Source organism: Sceloporus occidentalis, unplaced genomic scaffold (genome assembly GCF_023333645.1).
Source record: "Sceloporus occidentalis isolate IW3139 unplaced genomic scaffold, rSceOcc1.0.p SCAF_3, whole genome shotgun sequence".
In the NCBI taxonomy this organism is placed as follows: Eukaryota; Metazoa; Chordata; class Lepidosauria; order Squamata; family Phrynosomatidae; genus Sceloporus; species Sceloporus occidentalis.
In genome coordinates, this window is record NW_028316983.1 from 212,578,785 (window position 1) to 212,606,729 (window position 27,945).

Sequence of the window (27,945 nt, forward strand, 5' to 3'; positions counted from 1 at the left end):
CTATGTGGACACACCTGTGGCAGGTGCAGGCAGGTCACGTGGCTGCTCCCTCCGCCCCCGGAGCGCTTCCTTTCCTGGGGACCAGAAGAAGGCAGAGGAGCAATGGAGCAGCTGCAGCCCTTGGCTCCTTCTTCTTCTTCTTCTTAAGTTTGGGCAGATCGCAGTCCAGATCCCTGGATCTTTTCCTTTGGCAGCAGATCCTGGTCAAGGAGGCGAAGATGAGCAAAATCCAGAAGTTTTTCAAAGGCGGCGGAGATGGAGGAGGCTTTGCCAAAGGGAAAGGCAAAGGCAAAGGCAAAGGGGGTCCCTCGCCCCAGGAAGCCTTGGCCCGGCTCCGGGAGACAGAGGAGATGCTGAGCAAGAAGCAGGAGTACCTGGAGGCCAGGATCCAGAAGGAGCTGGCCCTGGCCAAGAGGCACGGCACCCGGGACAAGCGAGGTGAGCCAGCGGCCCCCGAAGGGAAGCCAAGGGAAGGGCTGGCCGGCTGAGCATAGGGCCCCTGGGTATGTGCAGAGTGCCAAGCCCCCTGGCCAGGGACTTGCGGGTTGGAAGGGCTTGAGAGGGAGGGCTTGGTTGGGCAGGGTGGCCAGCTGTCCTCACCGGAAAGGAGGACAGGGAAAAATGTAAACTGTATGACATTCAGGAAAAAGTGCAGGGCATGAGCAAATTAACACTGAAAACAGTCATAGAAAGATCAGGACATGTGTCTTAGCCCTACTCAGAAATGGAGGACCTTGTGGGATTTCCTCCTGGGCAGAATAGAGGACAGGTCCTGGTAAAAGTGGACCTCTGGTCACCCTGGGCATGAGCCAAAGAGAGCTACAAACACTCCCAGGAATATAAATTCCTGCTTCTTAGAGAACCTTTTGGAAATTCTTCCTCGACGGAAGGAGGTGAAAATGGAGGACCGGTCCTGGAAAAAGAGGACGTGTCTGTTTCACCCTCTCTGTGTGTGTGTGTGTGTGTGTGTAAGTGACGTTTTAAAAATGTGTTATTAGTGATCTGCCTGGGGTCCCTTTCTGGGATGAAGGCAGCATAAAAATGAAATCAGTCAGTCAATCAATCAGTCAAAATAATAATAAAGTTATTTTCTTTGGGAGGTACTCTCAGATTGGTGAGAATGTCAAGGGCATTTCACTTCCCTGGGAGGACTAGACATTCATGATCTACCTTTAACTTTTCTGTTTCCTTCCTTTAACTTGTCTCTTCCGTTACTGTCTCCTGTGTGCTATTTGTCAGCTTGTTGTTCTTGTGTGCTTTCGTTTCCGACATATGATGACCCTGAGGCAAACTTATCACAAGGTTTTCTGGGGCTGAGAGAGTGTGCCTTGCCCAAGGTCACCCATTGGGTTCTCATGGCCGAGCAGGGAATCAAACCCTGTTCTCCAGGGCTGTAGTCCAATGTTCACGCACTACGCCACACTGGTGCAGTCAGCTATGGCAATTCCATTTGGGTTTTGGATTGTTTTAACAATACACTCATCCCTCCATATTTGCAGCTTTGATTATTCACAGATTTGATTAATCTGTTCTCTCTAGGAATATCTAGGTCCCCCAGTGCAACTCTATGGTCAACATTAAAAGTCACACTGAAAGACCTTGAGATTCCTAAACAGAATACTCTTCTAGGCATCTGTAGCTCCTCCAGCGCAGTTCTATGGTCAGTGTCTGTCAAATGTTGACCACAGAACTGCACTGGAGGACCTAGAGATCCCTGGAGAGGGGTCCTCTCAGGTAAAAACATGGTGTTTTTGTTATTGGCAGTTTCCCCATATTCACTGGGGTCTTGTGCCCCTAACCCTAGCCAACATGGGGAGACAAGTGTATATTGTGCAGTAGTATGTATTAGCAATATACTGCAATATACAGTGTATACTGGTACATATATTGAAAGCAACACTCCCTGATTTGCAGCCATGCAGCATATATACACATTTCTGTTCCCAAGGAAGTGCCTTTGGAAACCAGTAGGTACAGTTAGGCAATTGTGGAAGCTCCACTGAATGATCTTACAGGCCTTCCTTTTTAGATGACAACATGTATCGCAGTACTTCAAATTGTGTTAAACTAGCCCTGCTACGTTTGGGGGTGGAGGATGTCTCTTGGTCATGTTGATAAGTGAGACCCTGGACTTCTGTCCCAAAAATCCTTCCCAGTGACACCACTTCTCAAAATCCTATCTACACTGTCCCCATGTGTCTACCCCAGAAAGGAAAACCTATTACACAAGACTGGCTCCTCTATAAACTTGTTTGCTGCATAGTTTTTTCGTGGGTTTTTCGGGCTATATGGCCATGTTCTAGAAGAGTTTATTCCTGATGTTTCACCAGCATCTGTAGCTGGCATTTTCAGAAGATGCCAGCCACAGATGCTGGTGAAACGTCAGGAATAAACTCTTCTAGAACATGGCTACATAGCCCAAAAAACCACAAAAAACTATGGATGCTGGTCATAAAAGCCTTCGACTTCATATTGTTTGCTGCATGTTTCTATTTCAACTCCCCCCCACCCACATCACTTTCTATAACACAGTGAACTTTATACTCACCCAGAAGCTGGTTACTTTGATCAGGGTTGGTTTAATAAATAAGCTGGCCACAGGAAGCACACTTTAGTCACTTTTAAGGATCTTTGGAAATAAATGACTATAAAGGCCATGTCCCAAGACTGCATGTTGCAAATTCATACAGTCTGCCCTCCATGTTTGCGGCTTTGACTTTTGCGGATTTGATTATTCATGGATTTGATTAATATGTTTTCCCTGGGAGTTTGTAGGTCCTCTGGGTCTACTCTACAGGCAATGTCTGCAGAAAGCATGCTGGAGGACCTAGAGATCCCTAGAGGGAACACTTTTCTAGGCATTTGTAGATCCTCTGGCACAATTCTATGGTTAACTTCTGGCATATGTTGACAAAGTTACAATGGATGACCTACAAATGTCTAGAGAAGTGTTATCTCGGGTGAAAAAAAAAACCCAATTTTTTTATTTGCAGCTTTTCCACTTTCACTGGGGTCTTGTGCCTTTAACCCGGAGTTGCGGGCACAATACAGAGGGGGCAGGAACCACTGTATTGTGAATCATTTAGGCAGAAAGCATGTTGTTGTGACAGTAATTTCTGACTTATGGAGACCCTAAGGTGACCCTATCACAGGGCTTTCTCAGCAAGATTTGTTCAGAGATGGTTTACCTGTGCCTTCCTCTAAGATTGAGTGAATGTGACTTGCCCAAGGTCACCCAGTGGGCTTCCATGGTTGAATGGGGGTTCAAACCCTACTCTTCAGAATCATAATCCAATGCTCAAACCACTACACCAGGCTGGCTCTAGAAAGCATGACACTTTGGTTTTGTTATGGTGCTTAATTGTGCACACCTAATACTAAATTTAACCCCCAAATTATGAACTCATTAACCAGGCAATAAATTCCATTAAAGTTAATTGAGCAGGACTTGGTTTTAAATGAGCTGGTTTAGGATTACTATACCCATAATATAAATGATTCCAAGATGAGAATGGCCCTAGGACTATTTGTAACATCCTGTTTTATTTTGGTGTTGTTTTTTCCCCCTTGATTTGAGCACCTAAAAATGTTTCTTCATTTGATTTTGTATCTGTGGATACAGTATACTTTTACAGTAATGCACAGATACACTCCTTTTTTTTACCAGCACCATTGTTTGAAACTGAATGGAAGAACACTGTGTGGTATAAGTAACTATAACCAAATGAATATTATTGGATTTGTTACTGGTGGTTCATTGGATGTTTTAGGATTGGGCTGACAGCTAATCTAGAATTACTGTGTGAAACGATTTCAGTGCCTTTCTTGTGTCCATAGACCCACCCTTGGCTAGCCAATAAAAATAGCTGCATGAAGTCATGTAGGTGTGTTCTAAATTTCTATAATAGCACACTCCAAGAATGGCTTTCTGCTTTGTGACAGTGTTTAATGTTCAGCCTTTCAGTATCAAAGAAAGTCGTGTTGACTCTCTTCTAATTAAAAAGGTTTTTTTTTCCAATCATGTGTACAGTTTCTTGGAATAAACCCTGCTGAAATCTTTGCTCCTGGATTCATTTTCTTTTCTTGGTGGCACTCCCTTTAGGACCTTTGAGACATTTGACTTTATTTCAAAGTCTCGCTACAGGCATAAGAATGTATGGTTGTGTCAACAACACTGATGAATACTGAGACATCTTCGTGTTTTGGAATTTAGGCTCTAGCCATATGAGAAGCTGTGCAGTGGGTTAGTATGAGGTAGATTCAGGAAGGGAGGAACATTGTTGGTGAAGAACAACAATTGTGGGAGTTGCCTGCCTTATTCTTAGGGTCAAATTATATGTTGCAAGCAGTTTAAAAGACATGCTTAGAACTGGCCATTATTTTTTTGTTTTTGTTTTTGCAAAAGAAGTATCTGTGGGTTTACCTGATCTGGACTGAGAGTATGCCGCCATGCAGGGAGGAAAGAAAGTGGTCAGTACTAAGCACACATAACCCTCTGCTCCCAGCAGCAACTATGTTTAGCATAACATGGTAGTAAAACTGAGGCTTCATCTCTGCAAGGTGATTCAATGTTTACCTTGGAACATCAGCTCAGTAGGCTTCCATTGCCCATATTTATGTATTTGAAGAAGACATTAGGCAGTAAATTCAGGAATGGGCAACTTGTGGACTGTGCCACCCGTCATCATTGTTCACTATGCTGGCTGAAGGTGATGGGTATTACAGTTTGACAGTATGTGGAAGGTCATGTGTTCTCCTCTACCACTGCTGCAGTAGATCATGTAGTTTATGGATTCTACCATAAGGCTTTAATTCTCAAGTCTTTATTCTCATCTAAACCTTATCAGGACAATCCTTTATGCGAAGTCGAAGGTTTTCATGGATGGCACCCATAGATTTTGTGGGTTTTTTGGGCTGTGTGACCATGTTCTAGAAGAGTTTCTTCCTGACCTTTGGCCAGCATCTGTGGCTGGAATCTTCAGAGGCTGGCATCTTTTACTCAAAAGTAATTTCCAGGGATTAAAGATGCAGATGTAAAGAAATGAGAGGAGATTGTGGCAGTTCAGTAGTTTGAAGATGGTTCTCTGTGTGTAAGTGCTACATTATGGTGTTAATAGCAAAGGAGGGGAAGGCAGGCTGAGTTGAACCCCTCAAACATAGAAGCAGTACTGAAATGTATTTTTGTGATTATATACCCACAGACCGTATTTAAAAATTAACATGTCAGTTCACAAGATCACAACCTTTGCAGCATTTTATAGGAGAGTAATGTTTGAATATAATCCCTGTGATTTGAAGACTATAAATCTAAGGAGATTTCACAAAGGCTTTTCGCCCTTTCTGTAGGAAGTGTAAAGGAAGTCTCCACTGGTGTGTAAGCTGTAGATAAGGAAACTTCCATTATATTCACAGAAAAAAGGAAATGTCTTTTGTATTCACAGAAAGAAAGAAAAACCAGAAGGGAGTAATGTAGCTATCTGCAATTTGTTTCAGAAGGAGACTTTTAAGTGATCCAGATATGGTCCCTTTTCAGATTTATCTCTTGACTAATAAAGAGAGCTATGGTAGATAATATTGTAATAGTTCCTGTTATAAAGCTTTATGTTAAAGCAGGGGTAGGCAACCTTTTTGAGCCGGGGGCCGGGTTGCTGTCCCTCAGACAACTGGGGGGCCGAAGCCAAAAAATAAATAATTAAATAATTTTTAAAAAAATTAAATAAATAAATAAACCGGTTTAAATGTAGGACAAAAATTTCAAATGGAGGACACTTTAAAAAAATGGAGGACATGCTAACAAATTGGCTAATTTTTTTTAAAAATGTTAATATAAATGCATGTTTCAGAGGCTTCTATAGACAATTGCCCCCCTTGCCCACCTCCTCCTGATAGGCCAAAGGCCCCACGCCCTCACGTGAGAGGCCAAAGGCTCCAGCGGCAATTGGCGGCAGGACCGGGCTGGGGCCGGTCCCAAGGCCTTGCCGGGCCGCGGGCCGCAGGTTGCCTACCCCTGTGTTAAAGCCTGTCCCAGTAGCCTTTGCATAGTATTTTCACAAGCACCTTTTCCAACAGCAGGATGTGTTGCTATTATGTGCAGCAAAAAACACATGAGAGCCTGCCTTCCAACATTTCATAGATAAAAAAACTATGACACACATGTGGTCAAGCAACATCAAAGTGTAGTCAAGATTTATTGTCAAGATGACAAAATTATTTGTTTGTTAAAATGGCAAAAATTATTAATGATGAAGAACATACAAGGTAAGAAAGCAGTTTGATTTTGCCTGAGCCTCCAAAGAAGACCAAACTTCCATCCCTCCTCTCTTTCCTACTGAGTTCATTGAATGCAAACTACTTTAGCACTTTGAGCTCAGTTTGCAGCAACTGAAGTAACCTGAGGACAAAGAGGGAAGTGGGAGGAGAGAGAAACTGGACCATTTACAAAGCAGCAGAAAAAGTGGGATGACAGACGATTCATTGGGACTGTCCCTGCCAAACTGGGACAGATAGAGGATATGTTAGAACAGGGGTAGGCAACCTTTTTGAGCCGGGGGCCGGGTTGCTGTCCCTCAGATAACTGGGGGGCCGAAGCCAAAAAATAAATAATTAAATAATTTTTTAAAAAATTAAATATATAAATAAACCAGGACAAATGTAGGACAAAATTTTCAAATAGAAGACACTTTTTTTAAAAAAAATGGAGGACACGCGAAAAAATTTGCTGATTTTTTAAAAAATGTTAATATAAATGCATGTTTCTGAGGCTTCTATAGACAATTGCCCCCCAAAGGCCCCGGTGGCAATTGGCGGCAGGACCAGGCTGGGGCCGGTCCCAAGGCCTTGCCGGGTCACATCCGGCCTGCGGGCCGCAGGTTGCCTACCCCTGTGTTAGAAAATAACTGTCAGACAAAGCATCCAAGAAATTAAATATTGAAATATATAACACAACATTTTCATCAGCAGGGAATTGATGGATGGCTAGTGGTCACTTCTGACCAGAACTGGATGTACCATTAAGCAGAATAGGCTCAGGCAGTGGGTTTGGGATGCTTTAAAAGGCAGTAAATTGTTACCTGTTTACTTTGTTTTATTTTTACTGGCAGAGAAGAAGAAAGATGCTTGTGGAATTTTCTGTCTTAGGGGATCAAAATCATTTGCTAGGCTTTGAGCAGTTTCCTTGAATCCTAATTTTGGGGCAAAGGCAGGACCTAAATAAAACAAATAATCATAATAATAGAGTTCAAAGATATAGCCATGTTAGTCTGTAGAACCAGTATGTAGAGAGATCTTGTAGCACCTTTGAGTAGCTGAAAGAAAGAAGTTGCTTATGCTGCCATCATAATAATGTACACCGTGATGATCCACATGACAGCAACTCAGTGCCTTTGTGTGTATATGAACACATCTATACCTCAGCAATCCTAACACAGCTCACTTCTTCATAACTAGGATCAGTGTAGAAAGAGTAATGTGCATATGAAAGGAGAGTCCATCAAAGCCTGCATCAGTAATAAAATTGGGAGGGAATCAGGAACGAGGGACACAAGACCCCAGTGTAGGCCACAGTTAATTCCTTGGTTGGCCCTAGACAGCTTTTAGACCACTAATTGTGAACATCTACTGAAAGTACTCAGAAAATATCGCAACACTATTACTTTAAAAATACATTGTAAATGACAGCTGTTGGTGGTAAACTCTAGGAACATATGGGGTACAGACAATCCTAGATGGCTACTAATAGACGCTTAAGATGCACGTTCTGTTAAGTGTTTTTGTACTTGTCTCATGATTATGATGATTAGCATTCTGAGTCTGAGATGTCGTCATTGTGTTGCTACTGGAAGCTGAGTAATGAGGCAAGGGTTTCATGTTACTGCAGAACAAGCCTAGCAGCCTGTTCACAGGAATGTGTGTCGGTAGTGAAGTGGACCAGACAGCGGGGTGGGAAAAGGATTCCAGCATCTGCTTTGTTCTAGTCTTCAAGGAAGTGGCTTTTAAAATGAACTTGCAAAATGTAAAAAAAATATATTTCACGTGGCAGGAGGGGGCAGGGAGAGCTAAGTTCTTCACAGAGTATATAATTTGTTCTTCCTAGTCTTATGACAACAGTGTGTAAAGCTCATTTCCAGACCTGAAGCAGAAAGAATAATAATAATATAATAATAATAATAATAATAATAATAATAATTTATTTATAGCCTGCCCAATCACAAGGAATCCGGGCGGGTTACAATAATAAAAATAAAGAGAATAAAATAAAATACAAAAATAAATAAAATACAAGAAAATAAAACAGAGCGATGTGAGTTATAGTAAATTTATAGTTAGGCCTGATGGAAATCAGGCCTGTCTTTTTCACTCCCTCCTAGGTCTGATGATGACAGTTGGGGCGGAGAGAGTGCTCTTCTTTTTGAGGCCAGAATATAATTTCAATTAAATTAAATTTAATTCTTCTCATTAATTTAAGAGAAGAATTGGTGGACAGAATGACGTAAGTCACAGTAAATGGGGAGAGGAACTAGGTAGGGAAGGCCTGCCGGAAGAGATCCGTCTTAAGAGCCTTCTTAAAGGCTGTAAGAGTAGGAATGTGGCAGATCTCCTTCGGCAGGTCATTCCATAGCTTCGGAGCTGTGATGGAAAAGGCCCTCTGGGTGACTGAAGTTAGCCTAGATTTTATTGGCTGAAGTAGATTCTTCCCTGAGGACTTTAGAGTGCGGGACGGACAGTATGGAAGTAGGCGATCTCTTAAGTATTCTGGACCCAAGCCATGTAGGGCTTTGAAGGTAATCACCAGCACCTTGTACCTTGCCTGGAAACTAATTGGTGGCCAGTGAAGGGATTTCAAAACCGGTGTTATGTGATCGTTACGACGAGTACCTGTAATTAACCTGGATGCCATATTTTGTACAAGTTGAAGTTTCTGAACTTGGCACAAGGGTAGCCCCATGTAGAGCGTGTTACAGAAGTCCAATCGAGAGGTGACCAGCGCATGTACAACTGTTTCAAGGTCTCCCTGCTCCAGGAAGGGGCGCAGCTGGCGTATCAGCCGAAGCTGATAACAAGTGCTCCTGACTGTCGCATCCACCTGAGCTGTCAGGTGAAGCAATGAGTCAAGGAGCACCCCCAAGCTGCGGCCAGAGTCTTTCAGGGGAAGTGTGACCCCATCCAGAACTGGCTGACGTAATTCCATACCTGGGTTTGGGTTTCCTATAACAAGTACCTTCGTCTTACCTGGATTCAGCTTGAGTCGGTTTTCCCTCATCCAGTCCATTACCGCACCAAGACAGGCATTCAGAGGAGAGGTGCCATCCTTAGTCACTGCGTCAGTCTGAGACATAGAGAAATATATTTGGGTGTCATCAGCGTACTGATAACATCCTGCCCCATGTCTCCAGATGATTTCTCCCAGTGGCTTCATGTAAATGTTAAACAGCATAGGAGACAATATGGTGCCCTGGGGGACACCAAATTTTAACTCTCTTTTAGAAGAGCAGCTGTCTCCTAGCGCCACCATCTGGAATCTGCCTGAGAGGTAGGACCGGAACCACTGTAGAACAGTGCCTCCGATACCTAACTCTCTCAGGCGTTCCAGAAGGATACCATGATTGATGATATCGAAGGCTGCTGAGAGGTTTAAGAGCACCAGCAGGGTCACACTTCCCCTGTCGATGCCTAGATGGAGATCATCAACTAAGGCGACCAAGGCTGTCTGAACTCCGTATCCTGCCCTGAATACGGTTTGAAATGGGTCCAGATAATCAGCTTCATCCAAGACTGCCTGTAGTTGATTGGCAACTGCCCTCTCGGTCACCTTGCTCAAGAATGGCAACAACAAGACTGGCCTATAATTATTTCTATCCAGAGGGTCCAGGGAGGGCTTTTTTAGGAGTGGTCTGATCACTGCCTCCTTAAGACAAGAAGGCAGGGTACCCTCCCTGAAGGATGCATTGATTATATTTTTCAGCATCAGCTTTACTGTATCACCCCCCGGACTGCCAGCCAGGATGGGCAAGGATTTTTTATACAGCGCGCCCACGTCATACGTGGGCGCGCTTTACGTGGCTTGAGCATACGCGCTCAAGCCGCGGGGCGCGCGCGGGGCGGAAGGGGTGGCATGTCCCATTCAATTGAATGGGCGTGCGCGCCCGTTGCGCACCGCGTGCCGCTGCGCACGAGCCCCTTACGCGGAGGGATCTTAATATGATTTCTTATGGTATATGAAAGATGTAGGAGTAGGTCTTCTGGATTTGTAATTGAAAACTGGAGGGAAGTGGATTAATCATTCCCTGTTCAGTCATTTAATGATTGCATTCCTTGTTCTTTTGTTCCTCTTTTGAAAGGGATGTGTGACCTGAATTAGGAGACTGTATGAGGTGAAAAGGTCAGTGCCTTTCCCTCAGTGCCATACTTGTGATCCAAATCTTTTCTCATCTCCTACCCACTCATGACTTCTACTAATACTTGGAGTGAGACCCAGTTGATCACCGACCATCCCTCAGCCACAACAATTAAGCAAGAGATTCCATTTTATCTTTTGTGACATGAATGGTAACAAGGTACTTCAGCATAATACATGTGTGCAGTCAGTCTTCTGTATCCATGGATCTTTTTATCCATGGATTCAAGCATCCTTGGTTTGAATATAATTTAAAAATATATAAATTAAAAAAAACAGCTTGATTTTGCTATTTTATATAAGGGACACCTTTGTACTCTGCCATTGTATTTAATGGGGCTTGAGCATCCATGGATTTTGGTATCCACAGGGCGTCCTGGAACCAAATTCGAGTGGATACCAAGGCTCCACTGTATTATACAATGTTATGACCCAGTTACTCTTTATTAATGACCTAGGACTGGCACGTTGAATGTGGGACAGGACTCCTACAGCTATAAAGGTTAACAGATCTTGGATCAGGAGGACATGCCACAAGGTTCCATGATGTAGAATTATGACACATTGTCTTCTTCCCTCCAAAACTAACACAGCCCTCCCTCACATGGCTGTGTTGTTGTTGTTGTTGTTGTTGTTGTTGTTGTTGTTATCCACCCTCGAGTCGATCTCGAGCCATGGCAACCCTGTAAATGAGACATCTCCAAGACTCCCTATGCTCCACTGCTCTGCTCAGGTCCTTCAAATTCATACCCATGGCTTCCTTAATACAGTCCATCCATCTAACATGTGGCCTTTCTCTCATAGAATCATAGAGTTGGAAGAGACCACTAGGGCCATCCAGTCCAACCCCCTGCCATGCAGGAAATCCAATTCAAAGCATCCCTGACAGATGGCCATCCAGCCTCTGCTTGAAGACCTCCAAGGAAGGAGACTCTATCACCCTCCGAGGAAGTGCATTCCACTGTCGAACAGCCCTTACTGTCAGGAAGTTCCTCCTAATGTTCAGGTGGAATCTCTTTTCCTGTAGCTTGAATCCATTGTTCCGGGTCCTGTTCTCTGGAGCAGCAGAGAACAAGCTTGCTCCCTCTTCAATATGACATCCTTTCAAATATTTAAACAGGGCTATCATATCACCTCTTAACCTTCTTTTCTCCAGGCTAAACATCCCCAGCTCCCTAAGTCATTCCTCATAGGGCATGGTTTCCAGACCCTTCACCATTTTTGTCGCCCTCCTTTGGACACGCTCCAGTTTCTCAATGTCCTTTTTGAATTGTGGTGCCCAGAACTGGACACAATATTCTAGGTGGGGCCTGACCAGAGCAGAATACAGTGGCACTATTACTTCTCTTGATCTAGACACTATACTTCTATTGATGCAGCCTAAAATAGCATTGGCCTTTTTAGCTGCCGCATCACACTGTTCACTCATGTTCAACTTGTGGTCTACTTGGACTCCTAGATCCCTTTCACACGTAGTTTCATTCAGCCAGGTGTCACCCATCCTATATCTGTGCATTTTATTTTTCCGCCCTAAGTGCAATACCTTACATTTCTCTGTGTTGAATTTCATTTTGTTGGCTTTGGCCCAGCTTTCTAGTCTATTCAGGTCATTTTGAATCTTGATCCTGTCCTCTGGGGTATTAGCTATTCCTCCTAATTTGGTGTCATCTGCAAATTTGATAAGTATGCTCCCAATTCTGTCATCCAGGTCATTGATAAAGATGTTGAATAGCACTGGGCCCAGGACAGAGCCCTGTGGGACCCCACTGGTCACTTCTCTCCAGGATGAAAAGGAGCCATTGTTGAGCACCCTTTGGGTTCGGCCGGTCAACCAATTACAGATCCATTTAACAGTTCCTTTGTCTAGCCCACATTTTACAAGCTTGTTTGCAAGAATGTCATGGGAAACCTTGTCAAAGGCCTTACTGAAATCAAGATATACTATATCCACAGCATTCCCTTCATCTACCAAGCTGGTAATTTTATCAAAGAAAGAGATTAGGTTTGTCTGGCATGACTTGTTTCTCTGAAACCCATGTTGACTTTTTGTCATTATGGCATTGCCTTCTAGATGTTCACAGACTCTCTGTTTAATGATCTGCTCCAGAATCTTTCCTGGTATTGATGTCAGACTAACTGGACGATAATTGTTGGGATCCTCTTTTTTCCCCTTTTTGAAGATGGGGACAACGTTTGCCCTCCTCCAGTTAGCTGGGATCTCTCCTGTTCTCCAGGAGTTTTCAAAGATTATTGCCAATGGCTCCGATATTACATTTGCCAGTTCTTTTAATACCCTTGGATGGAGTTCATCTGGTCCCGGAGACTTAAATTCATTTAGATTAATAAGGTGTTCCTCTACTATCTCTTTACTTATTCTGTGCTGAAATTCCCCTATTCTGTCCTCTGCTCCATTATCCTCAGGTTGAGCACCCTTTGCCTTTTCTGAGAAGACTGAGGCAAAGAAGGTGTTGAGTAATTCTGCCTTTTCTCTGTCTTCTGTTATCATTTTGCCATCTTCTCCACGCAGTGACCCTACCGTTTCCTTCTTCTTCCTTTTGCTGCGGACATATCCAAAAAAGCCCTTTTTATTGTTCTTAACCTCTCTAGCAAGCCTGAGTTCATTCTGCGCTTTAGCTTTTCTGACTTTACCCCTGCACATGCCTGCTATTTCTTTGAATTCCTTTTTTGTGATTTCCCCCTTTTTCCATTTCTTATACATGTTCCGTTTCAAACTTAGCTCAGTTGAAAGTTCCTTAGTCATCCATCCTGGTTTCTTGAGACACCTCCCGTTTTTCTTTCTCACTGGAACTGTTTGAAATTGTGCCTTCAGTATCTCTCTTTTGAGAAACTCCCATCCATCCTGAACTCCTTTATCTTTTAGTATTTCTGACCATGGAATCGCCCTCAATACTTCTCTAAGTTTACTGAAATTCGCTCTCCTAAAGTCTAGGATGCGTGTCTGACTATGCCTGGCTTCTCCTTTCCACTGTATTGCAAACTCCAGGAGAACATGGTCACTTCCACCTAATGATCCCACCACTTGCACCCCATTAACCAAGTCATCCTTGTTGGTTAGGATCAGATCTAAAATAGCTGACCCCCTTGTTGCCTCTTCCACCTTTTGGACCATGAAATTGTCTTCCAGGCAAGTGAGGAATTTGCTAGACCTTGAGGATTTTGCTGAGTTTGACTTCCAGCAAATATCAGGGTAGTTGAAGTCGCCCATCACTACTACATCTCTCCTTTCTGAGTGTGTGGTCATCTGTTTTAGAAAGGCATCATCCAATTCCTCAGTCTGACTTGGGGGTCTGTAGTAGACTCCCACTGTAACATCCTTGTTGTTTCCCTCCCCTTTGATTCTTATCCAGATGCTCTCCACCTGGCTTCCATGATTGATGTCCAGGATCTCTTCACTGGTGTAAATATCTCTGACATATAGTGCTATTCCTCCTCCTTTCTTGTTTGGCCTATTTCTCTTAAAAAGGTTATACCCCTCTATTTCCACATTCCAATCATGAGACTCATCCCACCAGGTTTCAGTGATGCCTATTATATCATATTTGCTTTGTTGTACTAGGAGTTCGAGTTCATCCTGCTTATTTCCCATGCTCTGTGCATTAGTGTAGAGACATCGCAGACCATGGTTCCCTTTTACTTGCTGCCTGTGCAAGTTTTTTTGCCTCCCACTGTTGGGTCCTTGCACTATTTGCCTTGTTTCCTCTGTGTCAGTTTGACTATTTTCGCCATCCCTTTCGCCTTCCTTAATATTGTCTCCCTTCCCCTCGGAACTCAGTTTAAAGCTCTCCTGATCAAGTTCTTGAGACTGTTGGCAAAAACATTTCTTCCAACTGGCGTGAGATGCAACCCGTCTGTTGCAAGAAGTCCCTCCTCATGGAACCGCAGCCCATGATCGAAGAATCCAAATCCTTCTCGGCGGCACCATCTGCGAAGCCAGTTGTTCACATCTGCTATTTTCCTCTCCCTTCCTGGACCATGCCCTTCAACTGGCAGAAGAGACGAGATGACAACCTGTACATCCATTCCTTTCAGCTTCCTACCAAGCGCCTCGTAATCCCTTTTGATGTTCTGAATGCTGTGTCTTGCAGTATCATTAGTTCCCACGTGGACCAAAAGGAAGGGGTATTGGTCAGTAGGCTTGACCAGTCTTGTCAGCCTCTCTGTCACATCACGGATCTTTGCACCTGGAAGACAACACACCTCTCGAGACATCTTGTCAGGCCTACAAATCACTGCTTCTGTACCCCTCAGCAAGGAGTCCCCCACTACGACCACACGCCTCCTCCGAGGCTTAGCAGCGACTGTTCCCTCGGGTGGGACTCTCAGGCTCCCCTGCTCCGTCCCTGAAGTCTGTCCATGCTGCTCTTCTTCATCCTCCTTGATAAGGGAAAGAGCTTGGAATCGATTCTCTAGCTGCAAGCTCCCCGAACAATTCCTTCTTGGCTTACTTCTCTTTGTGACATTCCTCCAGCTGTCTGCCTCCTCTGTTTGGCAAGTGACCTCTTCCACCCGAGCATCTTCCTCTGCGTGGTACTCATCCAAGATGGTTAGTTCTATTGTGTCCAGGAAATCCTCTTGTTCCCTAATCTGCTGAAGTGTAGCTACTCTGGACTCCAGCTGCTGCACTTTCTCCTCCAAGAGAGCTACCAACTTGCACTTGGTGCATGTGAAGTTCTCCACTTCTGTAGGCAAGAAGAGAAACATCCCACAAGAGTTGCAGGTGACTGCAGCAGATCCCTCGTTGTCCATACTGCAAAGTCTTTAGTAATGAGTATAACAGTCAATCTACTGGGAATACTTCTTTAAAGGAATGTACTGGCTGCTATCTTACACTTAAAGGGAAGGTTCTGTTTCAATATCCGATTCTAACTTGATGCCACTTGAGCAGAGTTGTTCAGTTAAAGAAAACTGGAAGTTGGTATATAAAGCTAGTCTGCTAGCTCCGCCCCCTTGTGACTCACAGATGTGACTCACAGAAGCTCCTCCCCTTCAGCAACGAGCACACGGTCTCAAGCACACGGTCTCATAATGGCTCTCTTTCTACTTCCCTCCACCTTTCCTAGCATTATTGTTTTTTCCAGTGAGTTGTGCCTCCTTATGATGTGGCCAAAGTACGACAGCCTCAGTCATGTCATCTTGGCTTCCAGAGAGATTTTTAGTTTGATCTGCTCTAGGACCCATTTGTTGGACTTCTTGGCTGTCCATGGTAAACTCAGCACTCTTCTCCAGCACCCATATCTTAAATGAATTGATTCTCTTCCTGTTTACTGGCCAGTAAAAAGTGGGGCAGGGGTTGGTGGCAGCAAAGCATGAAGCTTTGTTCCTGTAGTTGAAATGACATAGTATTAGACTGAAAGTGTTTTGTCACAGTTAAGATAATGATCAATATTGGCAATTTTTGCATTTAAATGACCTCTCTCACACTGTAGAATGTGTGAACTAAGGCAGCACTCCATGCGTCTGGTTAGATGGAGTCTTCTTCTGAATCCCTTTTGCAGGTGTTCCTAACAATAATTATTATTATTATTATTATTATCATTATTAAACTTTATTTATATAGTGCTATAGATTTGCTCAGCACTGTACATACAATTAAAAAAATCAATAAAAATGAAACCTGCCAATAGCATACATTCTACAGGATAATAACAAAATACATATAAAACAATAGATAATAACAAATTGGATGGTTTCTGGGGAAAGTGAAAGATGGCTGTTTGGTTGAGGTATGGCTTAACCTGATGCTGTGTCATGTGGTCTTTCTTTCACCAGGTGAAGCTCTTTTTCATTTTCCAGCTTTTAAAGTTTTGAATATTTGTGCTTTTGTTACATCATTCCTACTAAGTGTTAATTCTCTGTGGCTAATTTTATTCTGCTTTTATGATGTTGCTGGGTTTGTTTTCTTGATTTCCTGTTTATGTCTCTGTGTGGTTCTAATTTTTATTCTAAAGATCCCAGACAGCTGTTATTGGACTGTATATAAATATACTAAATAAACAAAGAAAACGCTTAGCTTCAGAAAACATATACAAACTAGTTTCAGATAACAGCATGTGCAACATCATTATCTCTGAGATGGAAGAGTGAGTTTATGTGAGAGCTGTTTTTATTTTGAAAGGTCTCATCCCGGATCTCCTTGTGAGTTTTATAAGAAATAGTTTCTTGTTAAACAAACATGTGCCTTGAATTTACTTCCCACAAGAAGGGTAAGCTCAGTATACAGTATTTTACCTGCCTCGATCCTCAAACGGTAGAGGCGGGATAGAAATAATAATAATAATTATTATAATTATTATTATTATGTTACCTGAAGTAAATGACAAAATGGTATTTGCCCCTTTATTCCTTGTAGAGAAGCTGACTAGACTAGCAGTTGGGATATTCAGATCTGAAGCAGAAAGATAAGTGGATAGCATCCCGGACCATGTACAACAGTAACTGTCTGTTTTAGGGAATGAGGACATAGCTCTGTCTTCCAAGAGAGGGAAATGGGCACAGGGTTTAGGAAGAATATGCTGCCTTGAAGCAGGGTGGACTCTCCTTCTTTGGAGATTTTTAAACAAAAGCTGGATGACCAACTTTTAGAAGTGCTTTGATTGTGAGTACCTGCATGGCAGGGGTGTTGGACTGGATGACCCTTGAGGTCTCTTCCAACTCTGTGTTTCTGTGAATGGCTGTTGGGCATCTATTGCTAGTCCAAAGCTCTGCTGAATGAGGTGGTCATTTCATTCTGCCTTATGGTAGAGCCAGCCCTACCCCAAGTATATTGTAGAGGAAACACTTATAAAGTGTTTCCTCTAAATTTCTAATTTGGTGCTAGCTGAAGGAAGAAAATTACCTTGAATTGCCTTAGAGTCTGGGAAATAATCAGTTCATTTCCTGTAGATATATATGCATCTTTGAGCCATTAATCATCTTACAGAATTGATCCGGTAGGACTTCATGTGAGATGCATGAACTTGGCACTCCTACTCCCAAGGAGTTAAGCCCTAAGGATAAATATTTGTCAAAACCACATGTGCAGTAGAGTTAATTTACTTCAGTTCAAATAAAACCAATCATTTACAAGAGAATAATTTGTCACAAAATAATAAAAACAATATTTTGAGTCAATTTTCACTAAAGACATTTAGGAAAGAGCTTATCGCTTGGTGTATTAATTTGGCATACATTTCCTGGTTTAAATTTCAATTCAGGCTGCATCCTGATGTTATCAGAAGGTTTTTGCCACCAAATTTGCTGCCTGAACACAATCCAGGTCTATGCCTGCTTCCCCATGCGGCTCTTTTCAGATCTGGAAGTTTTCCAGCTTAAGAAAATGGCTGCTGGAGTGCTCCTGGAAGCGGGGATGGACCCGGGCTGTATTCAGGTGGCAGATTTGGTGGCAAAAACCTTCTGATAAGATCAGGATGCAGCCTGAACTGAAATTTAAACTGGGAGAGGTAAGCTGAATTAATAAGCCAAGCGATAAACTCCTAACTTGATTTCCAGTTTTCTCCCCACTCTAATATTCTGACTGGTTACTTGATATTTTTAAAAACACAAAGGAAGTAAATTCAGTTTAAGCCCTGCAGGTTTGGGTTGGAATCTAGGGATTCACAAGTGGAATTTTGCTCTTGTTGTTCTGTTTTTCCTTCTGCTCTCTCCAAAAATTTTGTGAGTTGGGAGAGTGCTCCAAAATGATGTGACATGCATGCTGCAGCTATGAACCAAAAATTGGCAAACCATCTACATTTTCAAGGAGCTATCTTGGATCTTATGTGTCATGTGGACATAATTGTGCATTGTGGACATAATTGTGATTTTGATCAATGGAATCATGGATGAAGAAAACAATTTCCTTCATTTTGTGTCTAGTTTCTGATTTGAGAAATGGCTAAAGAGCCCTGGTGGCGCAGTGGTTAAATGCCTGTACTGCAGCCATTCACTCACAAACCATAAGGCTGCAAGTTCAATACCAGTGAAAGGCTCAAGTTCGACTCAGGCTTGCATCCTTCCGAGGTCGCTAAAAGGAGTACCCAGATTGTTGGGGGCAATTAGCTTACACCTAATAAACCACTTAAGGAGTGCTTAAGTGCACTGATAAGCGGTATAGAAATGTACTTGCTATTTCTACTTGCTAAACTGATGAACTGCCTGTCTGAATGAATTCAATCCTTGATTAATGTCCAGATATTTCAAAGGTTTCCTTTTAATTCAGCATATGGCTGTGTTCAATAGAACTCTATAAAACAGCACAGATGTTTCTCTTTCTTTGTGCTACAATGTTTATACTATTCCTCAAAATCATGGCACTATTAAATCACTATTAGAGGATATCTATATGGTGTTGTGATCTGTGCTATTTATTTCCTCAGATTACTCTCTGGTACTTCTCTCGCCCTCTTCTTTTTATGAATCTTTGGAATGGGAATCTTCTTTTTCCAGTCTTTCAGAATATCTGTGAAGTAAGTCTGTTTCCAGTATTGAGAAAAGTTGAAAGGAGGTCATGCTAGTTGTGTATCTACTAATCAAGGAACTAAATTACTGACTAAAGTGAAAACTTTTCTGTTCTGCTGTCTGCTGACAAATCTGACCATGACTTTGAATCACTGAGAGTTGGTGGGTCTTTCGCCATCATTGCAATCAGCAATCTTACATTAATCTGACAATGGTACTTGAATCAATTTGGAGTATTCCAACAATCTGCCTCTAATTATATTTCTTTAGGATGTTCACATTGTATATGCTGAATGTTGTTATAGTGTATAATATGCATATCATAACTATGTGTGTTCTTGAAATGGTCTGGATGTCTGATTTTGTAGCAATGAGTCATCCATAAACAGAGCAATAGGATATGAAGCCTTGCAAAATGATGAAGGTATATTTATTGGACAACAATGTACGTATTTGTCTAGATCTAGATTCTAAATGGTTCAGGAGAAAGTTGAAATGAATAGGAACTATTCATCCTAAAAAGGTTTGAATTCCCAGGTAAGTTCATGAGACAAATCGAGGACATGTAGGAGTTGCCTGGCCAGTCCAACAGGACCAGATGGTCTGTGACATTAGAATTCTCACATTTCAGCCTCCTGTGTCCTTTTCCTACCATAACAAAGTTGTTATTGTACCTCTCCCCACCAATGAGAAAGCAGGCTGATGGTTCTGAGTCAACTACTTTTGCATAATTCATAGTGGTTCTTCTCTAAATTCACCCCCCCCCCCCAATAATCTTTCAGAAATACAGCAGCTGCACTGTAGGCTTATATATGCTTTCAGCTTTACTTGAGCAGTGAGAAATTCAAACTTCCTTTTGAAGGAGGGATGAATGATGGAGAAGAGTTCTGCAGATACTTCTGACTGCTGAAAAGATAAATCAATGGGTCTGAGAGCAAATCAAGCTTGAACTCTCTCTAGAAGCCAAGATGACTAAACTGAGACTGATCTGTTTTGCCCATATTATGAGAAGACAGGATTCAATAGAAAAGGCAATAATGCTTGGTAAGACAGAAGGCAATAGGAAAAGAGGAAAATGGTATTCCAGATGGATATCTGATTCAATCAAGGAAGCCACAGTTTTGAGTCTGCAAGACCCGAGCAGGAATTTTAATGATAGGGTGACTTGTCATAGAATCATAGCGTTGGAAGAGACCTCAAGGGCCTTCCAGTCCAACCCCCTCCCATGCAGGAACTCACAATCAAATCATGCCCAACAGATGGCCATCCAGCCTCTGTTTACAGGCCTCCAAAGAAGGAGACTCTACCACACTCGGAGAAAGTGTGTTCCACTGTCAAACAGCTCTTATTGTCAGGAAGTTCCTCTTAATGTTGAGGTGGAATCTCTTTTCCTTTAGCTTGCATCCGTTGTTCCAGGTCCTATTTTCTGGAGCAGCTGAAAACAAGTTGGCTCCATCCTCAATATGACATCCCTTCAAATATTCAAACAGCGTTATCATATCACCTCAACCTTCTCTTCTCCAGGCTAAACATACCCAGTTCCCTAGTTCTCTCCTCATAGGGCATGGTTTCCAGACCCTTGACCATTTTGGTCGCCCTCCTTTGGACACACTCCAAACCTATTTTTTCCTTCTCAAATACAAATTCAGCTTGTCTTTTAAAACTTAGGAGGGGTTCCCTTTGTGATCTGATGGATTTCTAAGATCTCTTTATTTTGCCTTCACTCAGGTTTTTCATTTTGTTTCATTATTCTTCCATGTTATTTGGCAATGTATATTAAGTATTAAAGCAACTGGCAACTTTTTTTTGCACTGGATTACAAGAAACCTTCCCAGTCTCGTATTTTCCAGATAGATTGGACTGTGATTCCCATCATATTTAGGCAATATGTCCTTTGGATGTGATTATAGGACAAGATGGGATTTGTAGCCCAAATCATCTGGAAGACACTAGGCTAAGAGAGGCAAAGTTATTTGATATGTAGCTAATAATCTCCCTCTCCTTATGCTGACAGCTGCACTACAGGCACTGAAAAGAAAAAAGAGATACGAGAAGCAGTTGACTCAAATTGATGGGACACTTTCTACTATTGAATTTCAGCGTGAAGCACTTGAAAACTCCTACACCAACACAGAAGTGTTCAAGAATATGGGCTATGCTGCCCAAGCTATGAAAAAAGTACATGAAAATATGTAAGTTGAAAAGACTGTCAACAAATGTGCCCTATCATTTACTTTTGTCTCTCTGAACATGTGTATGCATGCTGGGCCATTGTTTTGGTTAGATTCTCTAATGTTGATAGGGTTTTGTAGAGTGTGGTGGGCTGGCTTTGTTTGGACTGCTATGCTTTATGTCTAAGAGTGATTTTCCATCTGGCATTATCATATGACCTGTGGCAGTCCAAAGAAATGTCAGGACCACAGCAAATCTGAACCTGAGTTGTTCGGACTGAGACTCCATTTAAAATAGGCCTCCACTCCAATTGCCCTGAGATACTTGCAGGCAAAACATATGTCCTGTGCCTGAGCTTTAGGGACACCCTTCTTTTTCATATTAAGCTAAAATCTGTTCCTGTTCAGCAGTGGAAGAACTGTTATCTTGTTAATGTACTGCTGTATATTGTACATGGTGCTGCCTTTGAAGAATTCTGGATATAAAATCCTACAGCTGTTAGGAGACTTACTTGGACTTGGCCACTAAAAGCATAACTTAGGTGTGACCAATAAGAATCTCCATGGGTTACTGAATTCTTTCCAAGTCCAGCAAGGACTAGTTCATGTACTTTAAACATGTATACAATTTGGTACTTGGAGGAGTTCTACATCTTTCTGAAATTGCACTGACTTTGTTTTTGGAGGTTCTCCTTCAGATATCCCATCAATCTGAAATGTGGTGATGACTGATGGGACAGTTGTTACACTGCATTTATGACATTTTCTCATCAGGGACTCTTTCCTGATTTTTTAAGCTAATATCTCCTAGGCAGCTGGCAAAGACTTTGTTATTTTCTCAGGCTTTCAACACCAGAGGCTTTCAATATTTTAGAATTTGTTTAACATCTAAACCATACTGTTGCTTTTCATGCTGTTGTGTGTTGATAGTTCCCTAGCGTATGATATTTTAGTGGTTTTTGCCACCCTGATAATATTGAAATGTAGTCTGGAAGTTTATCAAACAACTCAGTGGCATGGATTTTCTTTGTTTGCTTGTTCAGGGACTTGGACAAAATTGATGACATGATGCAAGATATCACTGAACAGCAAGATATTGCTCAGGAAATTACAGAAGCTCTTACAAGAAAAATTGGTGATGACTTTGATGAGGTGGGTAATGAAAGTTAAGAACAACAGTTGATAGCAGCCTATATATCATGACTTTTTTTGTGCTCGATAAAATTTAGTCACTCTCCTTACAAGCACTTAACATCTTTTTTAAAAAAAGAAATTACTTGAATTTTAGTGGACTGAAGTGATATCTGTTTAAATGGTATAAAATGAGATTTCAGACTACCTTAAGGAGAATTTTCAGAAAGGGCGATCATATTCCCCCCCATCCTTCTCAAATACAAAGTGTATTGAACTTTTAAAATAACAAATGGAACACCCAACAAAATGTTGCACAGTTGAATTTTCCTTTTCAGGACTCCCAACTAGTTTACCATACCCCTCCCAGACTCTGCATTCTATTCCCGCTACTGCCTGGGTTTCCCTCCCCCTCCCAAATATTTGTTAGCATTTCATGCCTCCTTTGTTATTATTTTTACCTCTCACTTGTTCATGGAAGGTGCTATTTTGGATGCCTAAGCATCTATGTTTGGAGAATCAAATTCACTGTTAGCATATAGCATATTTCAGTGGCTGCTTTTTGTACATATTACAACAGGTGGTGTCAGTATTCCATGTATAATTCAGAAATTTTACTTGCCTCTTTAGTTGGTTCTTCCTCTTATATCTCCAGGGTACCATGCTGGTTATATTTATAACAGGGATGGGAATCACATGGCAATCCAGATGTTATTGAATTGCAAATCTTAGCAGTTCTAGCCAGTATACCAAGGAATGCCTGGACTTGCAGTCCAATAACTAGAGTGGCTCATGATTTCAATGTCTGGTGCAGGATGACACCCATGCCATTGTATGAACTATGACTCATTGGAAAAGATGTTCAAGTTTGGTAAGGTAGAAGGCAATATGAAAAGAGGAAAGCTTGACTCAGTAAGGAAGCCAGGGACCTGAGCAAGGCTGAGCAAGACCTGAACAGGGCCATTAATAACAGGATGTCTTTGAAGACTCTCATTTGTAGGGATGCAATGTCAAAGCTGACTTGACAGCAATTAACAACTTGTGGAGAAGAAAAGATGTACCTCCCTCTTGAGAAGATGTATAGACTGCTGGGCCATTTTAGTTACCTAAAAGTTCTCCTAAACACTTTCATATGAATATCTGTTATACTCAGTTTAAAATAAGAGGATCTGAAATTAGGCTGCTAGATTGCTGAAGCCTACTAATTGAGACACAGTGGCTTAGTGTTAAGATGCCAAATTCTGATTATCCTAAAGTCAGAAGATTGGCAGTTCAAGGCCCAAGTGTCTACATGAGCTCCTGTCACTACAGTTGCCCCATGTAATTTGCTGATCTGAGATCCGTGACCTTGAATATCCTCGGAGGGGCGACCTCTGCTATTTTCTCCTCATCAGGACTTCCCAACAGAAGAAACCCATTTTTCACCTATTTTTCAAATATTTTGGATATTCTTTCCATCACTGCTTCCCTGCCTAGTTGTCTGGACTGAATTCTCCATTGTCACTGGAGCTGTTTGTAAGGTCGTTATAGTTAAAATGTATTACAATGAGAGATTATTTATTTCTTGAACTTTAATTTGCCATCCCTTTTCAGGATGAGTTGTTGGCAGAATTGGAGGAACTGGAACAAGAAGAACTCAATAGTAAAATGGCCAACGTTCGATTACCAAGTGTACCAGCTACTCCACTTCCTACACATCCTGGTAAACTCTTGTCTTTTCTTAAGCTTGTTGTTTGTTATTAATATTAGTACAGAAACAACCAGTTAAATAAAAAGGAGAGGTAACAGTATCTGCATTATTTGCCATGATTAATTTTGTCTCTACTTCTGTTTGGACTGTTGACCTACCTAGTTGTGGCAGACGTGCCTGTAGTTCTGTTGTCTGCTTTGCTTTTCCTATGCCAAGATATCCTGTTAAGAAACAAGATAGCTTAAGTAATGGTCCTCCTTAATAGATCATTGCAGGGAGGTAAGGGCACTAATCATTTGAGATTGGCTAAACAAGCAGACAAACAACAAAACAAAACAAAAACCCTCCTATTAATCTCACACATGGAAAAGTGTTCTGCAATTATGCGAATCTCTTCAAGATGAAGATATTGTGGTTTGGAATTTGATATTGCAGACTTTTCCTTTTGAGGTATTTACTGGTATGGCTGAAAAACTTTGGATCTGAGTGATAAGCTGTCCCTATGAAGAGCTAATCATCATATTTGCATCTTGAGCAGTCTGAATCTGTAATTGTTTGAACCCACATATTTATTTAACTTGTTTTATGCATTCCTTATCTGCCTTTCAGAATGGCAGTCACCAGGAGGTGAATTACAGCATATGACTGGAATGGGGGATCTGTTACCTCTAGATGTTATTGGATTGCAGTTCCTATGATTCCTCAACCATTGGTATTGTTGGCTAAGTGTGATGGCTGTTGTAGTCCCACAGTCTCCATTGGGTTACATGATCCCTACTACTGATATAGGATCATCCAATTCTAAATCAGAAACAAAAAGAATTCTGATTTAGAACTGGAATATCCTATATCAGCACTAGAGATTGTGTAACCCAATGGAGACGATCTGTGGCAGCCAAACATGCTTTTAAAAATGAACTGGTAATCAGCCAATATAATTTTAAAAAAATTCCAACTGCAACTCAAAAGAAATCAAACAAGCATTTAAAATCCTCTTTAAAACAGCAGATATAGTCATTGTTGCCCTTCCACACTTGCACCTACTAACAAATTCTATTTCTGTACAGGTGTATTCTACAAAGCTCAGAAATGTTGTCTGGAATCTTGTTTGCAGTTACAGATTTGTAATCTAGATTTATGGATCCCTTACTGCTTCATATTCACTCATAGTATATATTCATGATTATGGCACTATTGACATGATTGTAAATGCCTCCCAAATCCCACCTTGAACTCTAGGTATCAAGTGATGAATTTCTGTTGCTCTGGCAATTGGATCATAGTAAGATGATATTCCCAGTCCCCTTCCATCAGTGGTTAAGGCTGTAAAAATAAGAGGTGGCTCCTCTGTCACAATTCCTCATTACACTACAGACCACTGGTAGGAGGGAGCTGGAAACATCCTGCTGTACTCAATTACCAGAAGAACATACCTCTTCATTCAGTGTAGCTGTAAGCTGTTAAAGTAGTTTTGTGTGGCTTGGGCCAAGAGACCACACTAAGGAGTAAAATAGACCGCCCCTTCCAAAGGTGAATTGGGGCTATGGCAACTGCACGCCGCGGCCCCAATCTGCCTTTTTGCTGGCAAAAAAGGAGTGGCAAAGAGCCACTCCTTTTTGCACCAGCAAAATGCCAGCTTTTCATCCCCACTGTGGCCAGAAGCCAGCTTTAAGGTGCTCCGGCGGCATGCAGCATATGAACACTGCACTGCTGGAGCACCTGGAAGCTGGCCCATGTCTGGGCAGTCAGTTTGCTTGAAGCCAGCTTCAAGGCATCTTGTGGGCATGTGTCATCTGTACACCACACCCTCTGTATGCCTTTGTATGCCAGTCTGTTCCAGCCCTTAGTTATCCATTTGTAACAGCCACCAGCATTTGTAACTTAGGTCCAAAACACACTGCAGAAACATTCCAGTTTAAGATTGCTTTAACTGCCCTGGCTTAGTGCTAGGGAATCCTGGGAATTGTAATTTATTGTGGCACCAGAGCTCTCTGACTGAGGCTAAATAGCAATAGCAAGTACATATCTATACTGCTTATCAGTGTACATAAGCACTCCCTAAGCAGTTTACAAAGTATAAGCTAATTGCCCCCAACAAGTTGGATACTCATTTTAGTGACATTTGGAAGGATGCGAGGCTGAGCCAATCCTGGAGCCCTGAGATTGAACTCACAACCTTGTAGCTGTGACTGGCTGCAGTACAGGCATTTAACCACTGTACCACCAAGGGTCCCTAAATGTCTTACAAAACTACAGTTTCCAGAATTCCCTAGTATTGAACCAGGACAGTTAAAGTAGTCCCAAACTGGATTATTTCTGCAGTGTGTTTTGGACCTTGGGTAGTGATGTGGGCTCTTGATCACTATATTTTAAAGGACTGTATCTGGGATTCTTTGGGTTGTAGTCCAAAAGGTAACTTTTCAAGGCTGTGATTATCTGACACTGCTTCATTGTGTGAGTGTGTGTGCTTAGAAGATCAGTGTATAAAGGTGATACATTATAATGATACCATCATGAATATGGTATAATCAGCATTAGCCAAAATTGTAGTTCTGAGTACTAATCATCATTTGCTGAGTATTCACACTTGATACCAATGTATGAAACACAAGGTTATAGAACATGATTTAACAATGTGTCCTTAGATAGAACCATTCCTTGGATTCATATACAAGAGCTAACTCTACAGAATAAAAATACCACAGTAAAGTTAGTAAAAAGGAAATTATGGGTCAAATTCTATTGTTAGGGGCTTCACAGACGGCCCTAAAGGAGTGGTGTCCAACTGCTCCTTTCAGCACTGTATCGGGGCTGCAGCAATCACACACTGAGAGCCCGATCTGGCACTTCATCACTCTAAAAAGAAACAGCAAAATGCTGCTCCTTTTTAAAGTGGCAAAAAGCCACCCTTGCCACAATAGCAGCAGGTTTTTGGCGTTTCTTTGGTGCAGCGTGTCTAAACACTGTGTCAAAAAATGGTGTGACACTGCCCGCTGTGAAGTCGGTCAGGCGGCGTGATGCTGGTATCAGGGAAGGGTTGGAGCATGTGGCGTGCGATCGCTACGCTCCCACTTCACCCTGATGCTGGCATTTTATGCTGGTCTGTTTAGCCCCTTAGTTCCAAGGGGAACAGATTTGTTGAATCAATGTGATTTGCCTAGGTGTCAACTCACCATTCAACAGTTGCATTATCTGGTTTACGATCAGGTTGGAACTAATCCATACAATTCAAGCCTATGTATATGTATTTGACTGTATTGCCACTAGATACCCTGTAATTTTCCAGATGGATGTTCAATAACTTCATAGAAATAGTAGGGTATTTCTAGTAAATGCAGTCCTGCATGAACAATTTTTAAAGATCTGTGTTCTGAGACATAAATTTATCTAGCCATTCTCTGTTGCCATTAATTCTCATTTCTCAGACTCTCACATTGTGCTGTCTTTTCCACTGGCTACCTTACCATACCCTAAGCGACCATGCAAGGATATAACAGCAAGAGGAACAGGATAGAATACACTGCATGAAAAGTAACAGTTAGCAGACATTAGGACCTTATCAGTCTCTGGAATTGGTACTGGACACCTGAATCCAAATTTTGATTTCAGATCTAACCTTATGGTGTGTGAGCAATATGGATAATGTACCTTCTCCTGATGTCACTTTGATATTGTTAGAAATTGGATTGGCTGCCTTACGGTTGAGTCATCAGATTTGTGCCTGTTGTTCCTTACTGCTGACTAATTATTACTAATCTCTTTCTACAGCATCTTCAAAGAAGAGAGTGGAAGATGATGATGATATGCAGCAGTTGGCAGCATGGGCTTCTTAACACTGGTTCAGTGAATGTCATGAATGGACCTATGGACAGTGTTTGTTTTATACACAGAATTTGGCTGTGTTTCATACAGACCAGAATTGGTCTTTGATGGGATTTTGTAGGGTTTGTGTAATATATATATATATTTTTGAAGAACCAGCATTATTCAACACTTGTTTAAAAATGCTCTTTATCATTCAAATGTAGCCTCATCTGACTTTTTTTAAAAAATGCACACACAGAAGAAATCATATATTTTTACACTACAGGTGAAAATTGACA

General features: G+C 41.8%; 1 protein-coding gene across 1 annotated transcript; it reads left to right on the forward strand.

Moving 5' to 3' along the window:
• The first annotated feature begins 94 nt into the window (after window positions 1-94).
• On the forward strand, window positions 95-27,825 carry LOC149317454 (charged multivesicular body protein 4c-like). The gene is made up of 5 exons (XM_089517535.1): window positions 95-438; window positions 20,865-21,042; window positions 22,065-22,173; window positions 23,746-23,854; window positions 27,611-27,825. Exons 1-5 carry the CDS (start codon window positions 219-221, stop codon window positions 27,673-27,675), a joined length of 681 nt encoding a protein of 226 aa, XP_089373661.1. The 5' UTR covers window positions 95-218; the 3' UTR covers window positions 27,676-27,825.
• Window positions 27,826-27,945: the final 120 nt, after the last annotated feature.

What these genes read in the sequence shown, in the direction of transcription:
- LOC149317454 (XM_089517535.1), top strand. Translation starts at nt 219, where the DNA reads ATGAGCAAAATCCAGAAGTTTTTCAAAGGCGGCGGAGATGGAGGAGGC. An exon ending in CGGCACCCGGGACAAGCGAG is followed by an intron (nt 439 to 20,864) that starts GTGAGCCAGCGG and finishes TTATGCTGACAG; the next exon opens with CTGCACTACAGGCACTGAAA. An exon ending in AAAAAAGTACATGAAAATAT is followed by an intron (nt 21,043 to 22,064) that starts GTAAGTTGAAAA and finishes TTGCTTGTTCAG; the next exon opens with GGACTTGGACAAAATTGATG.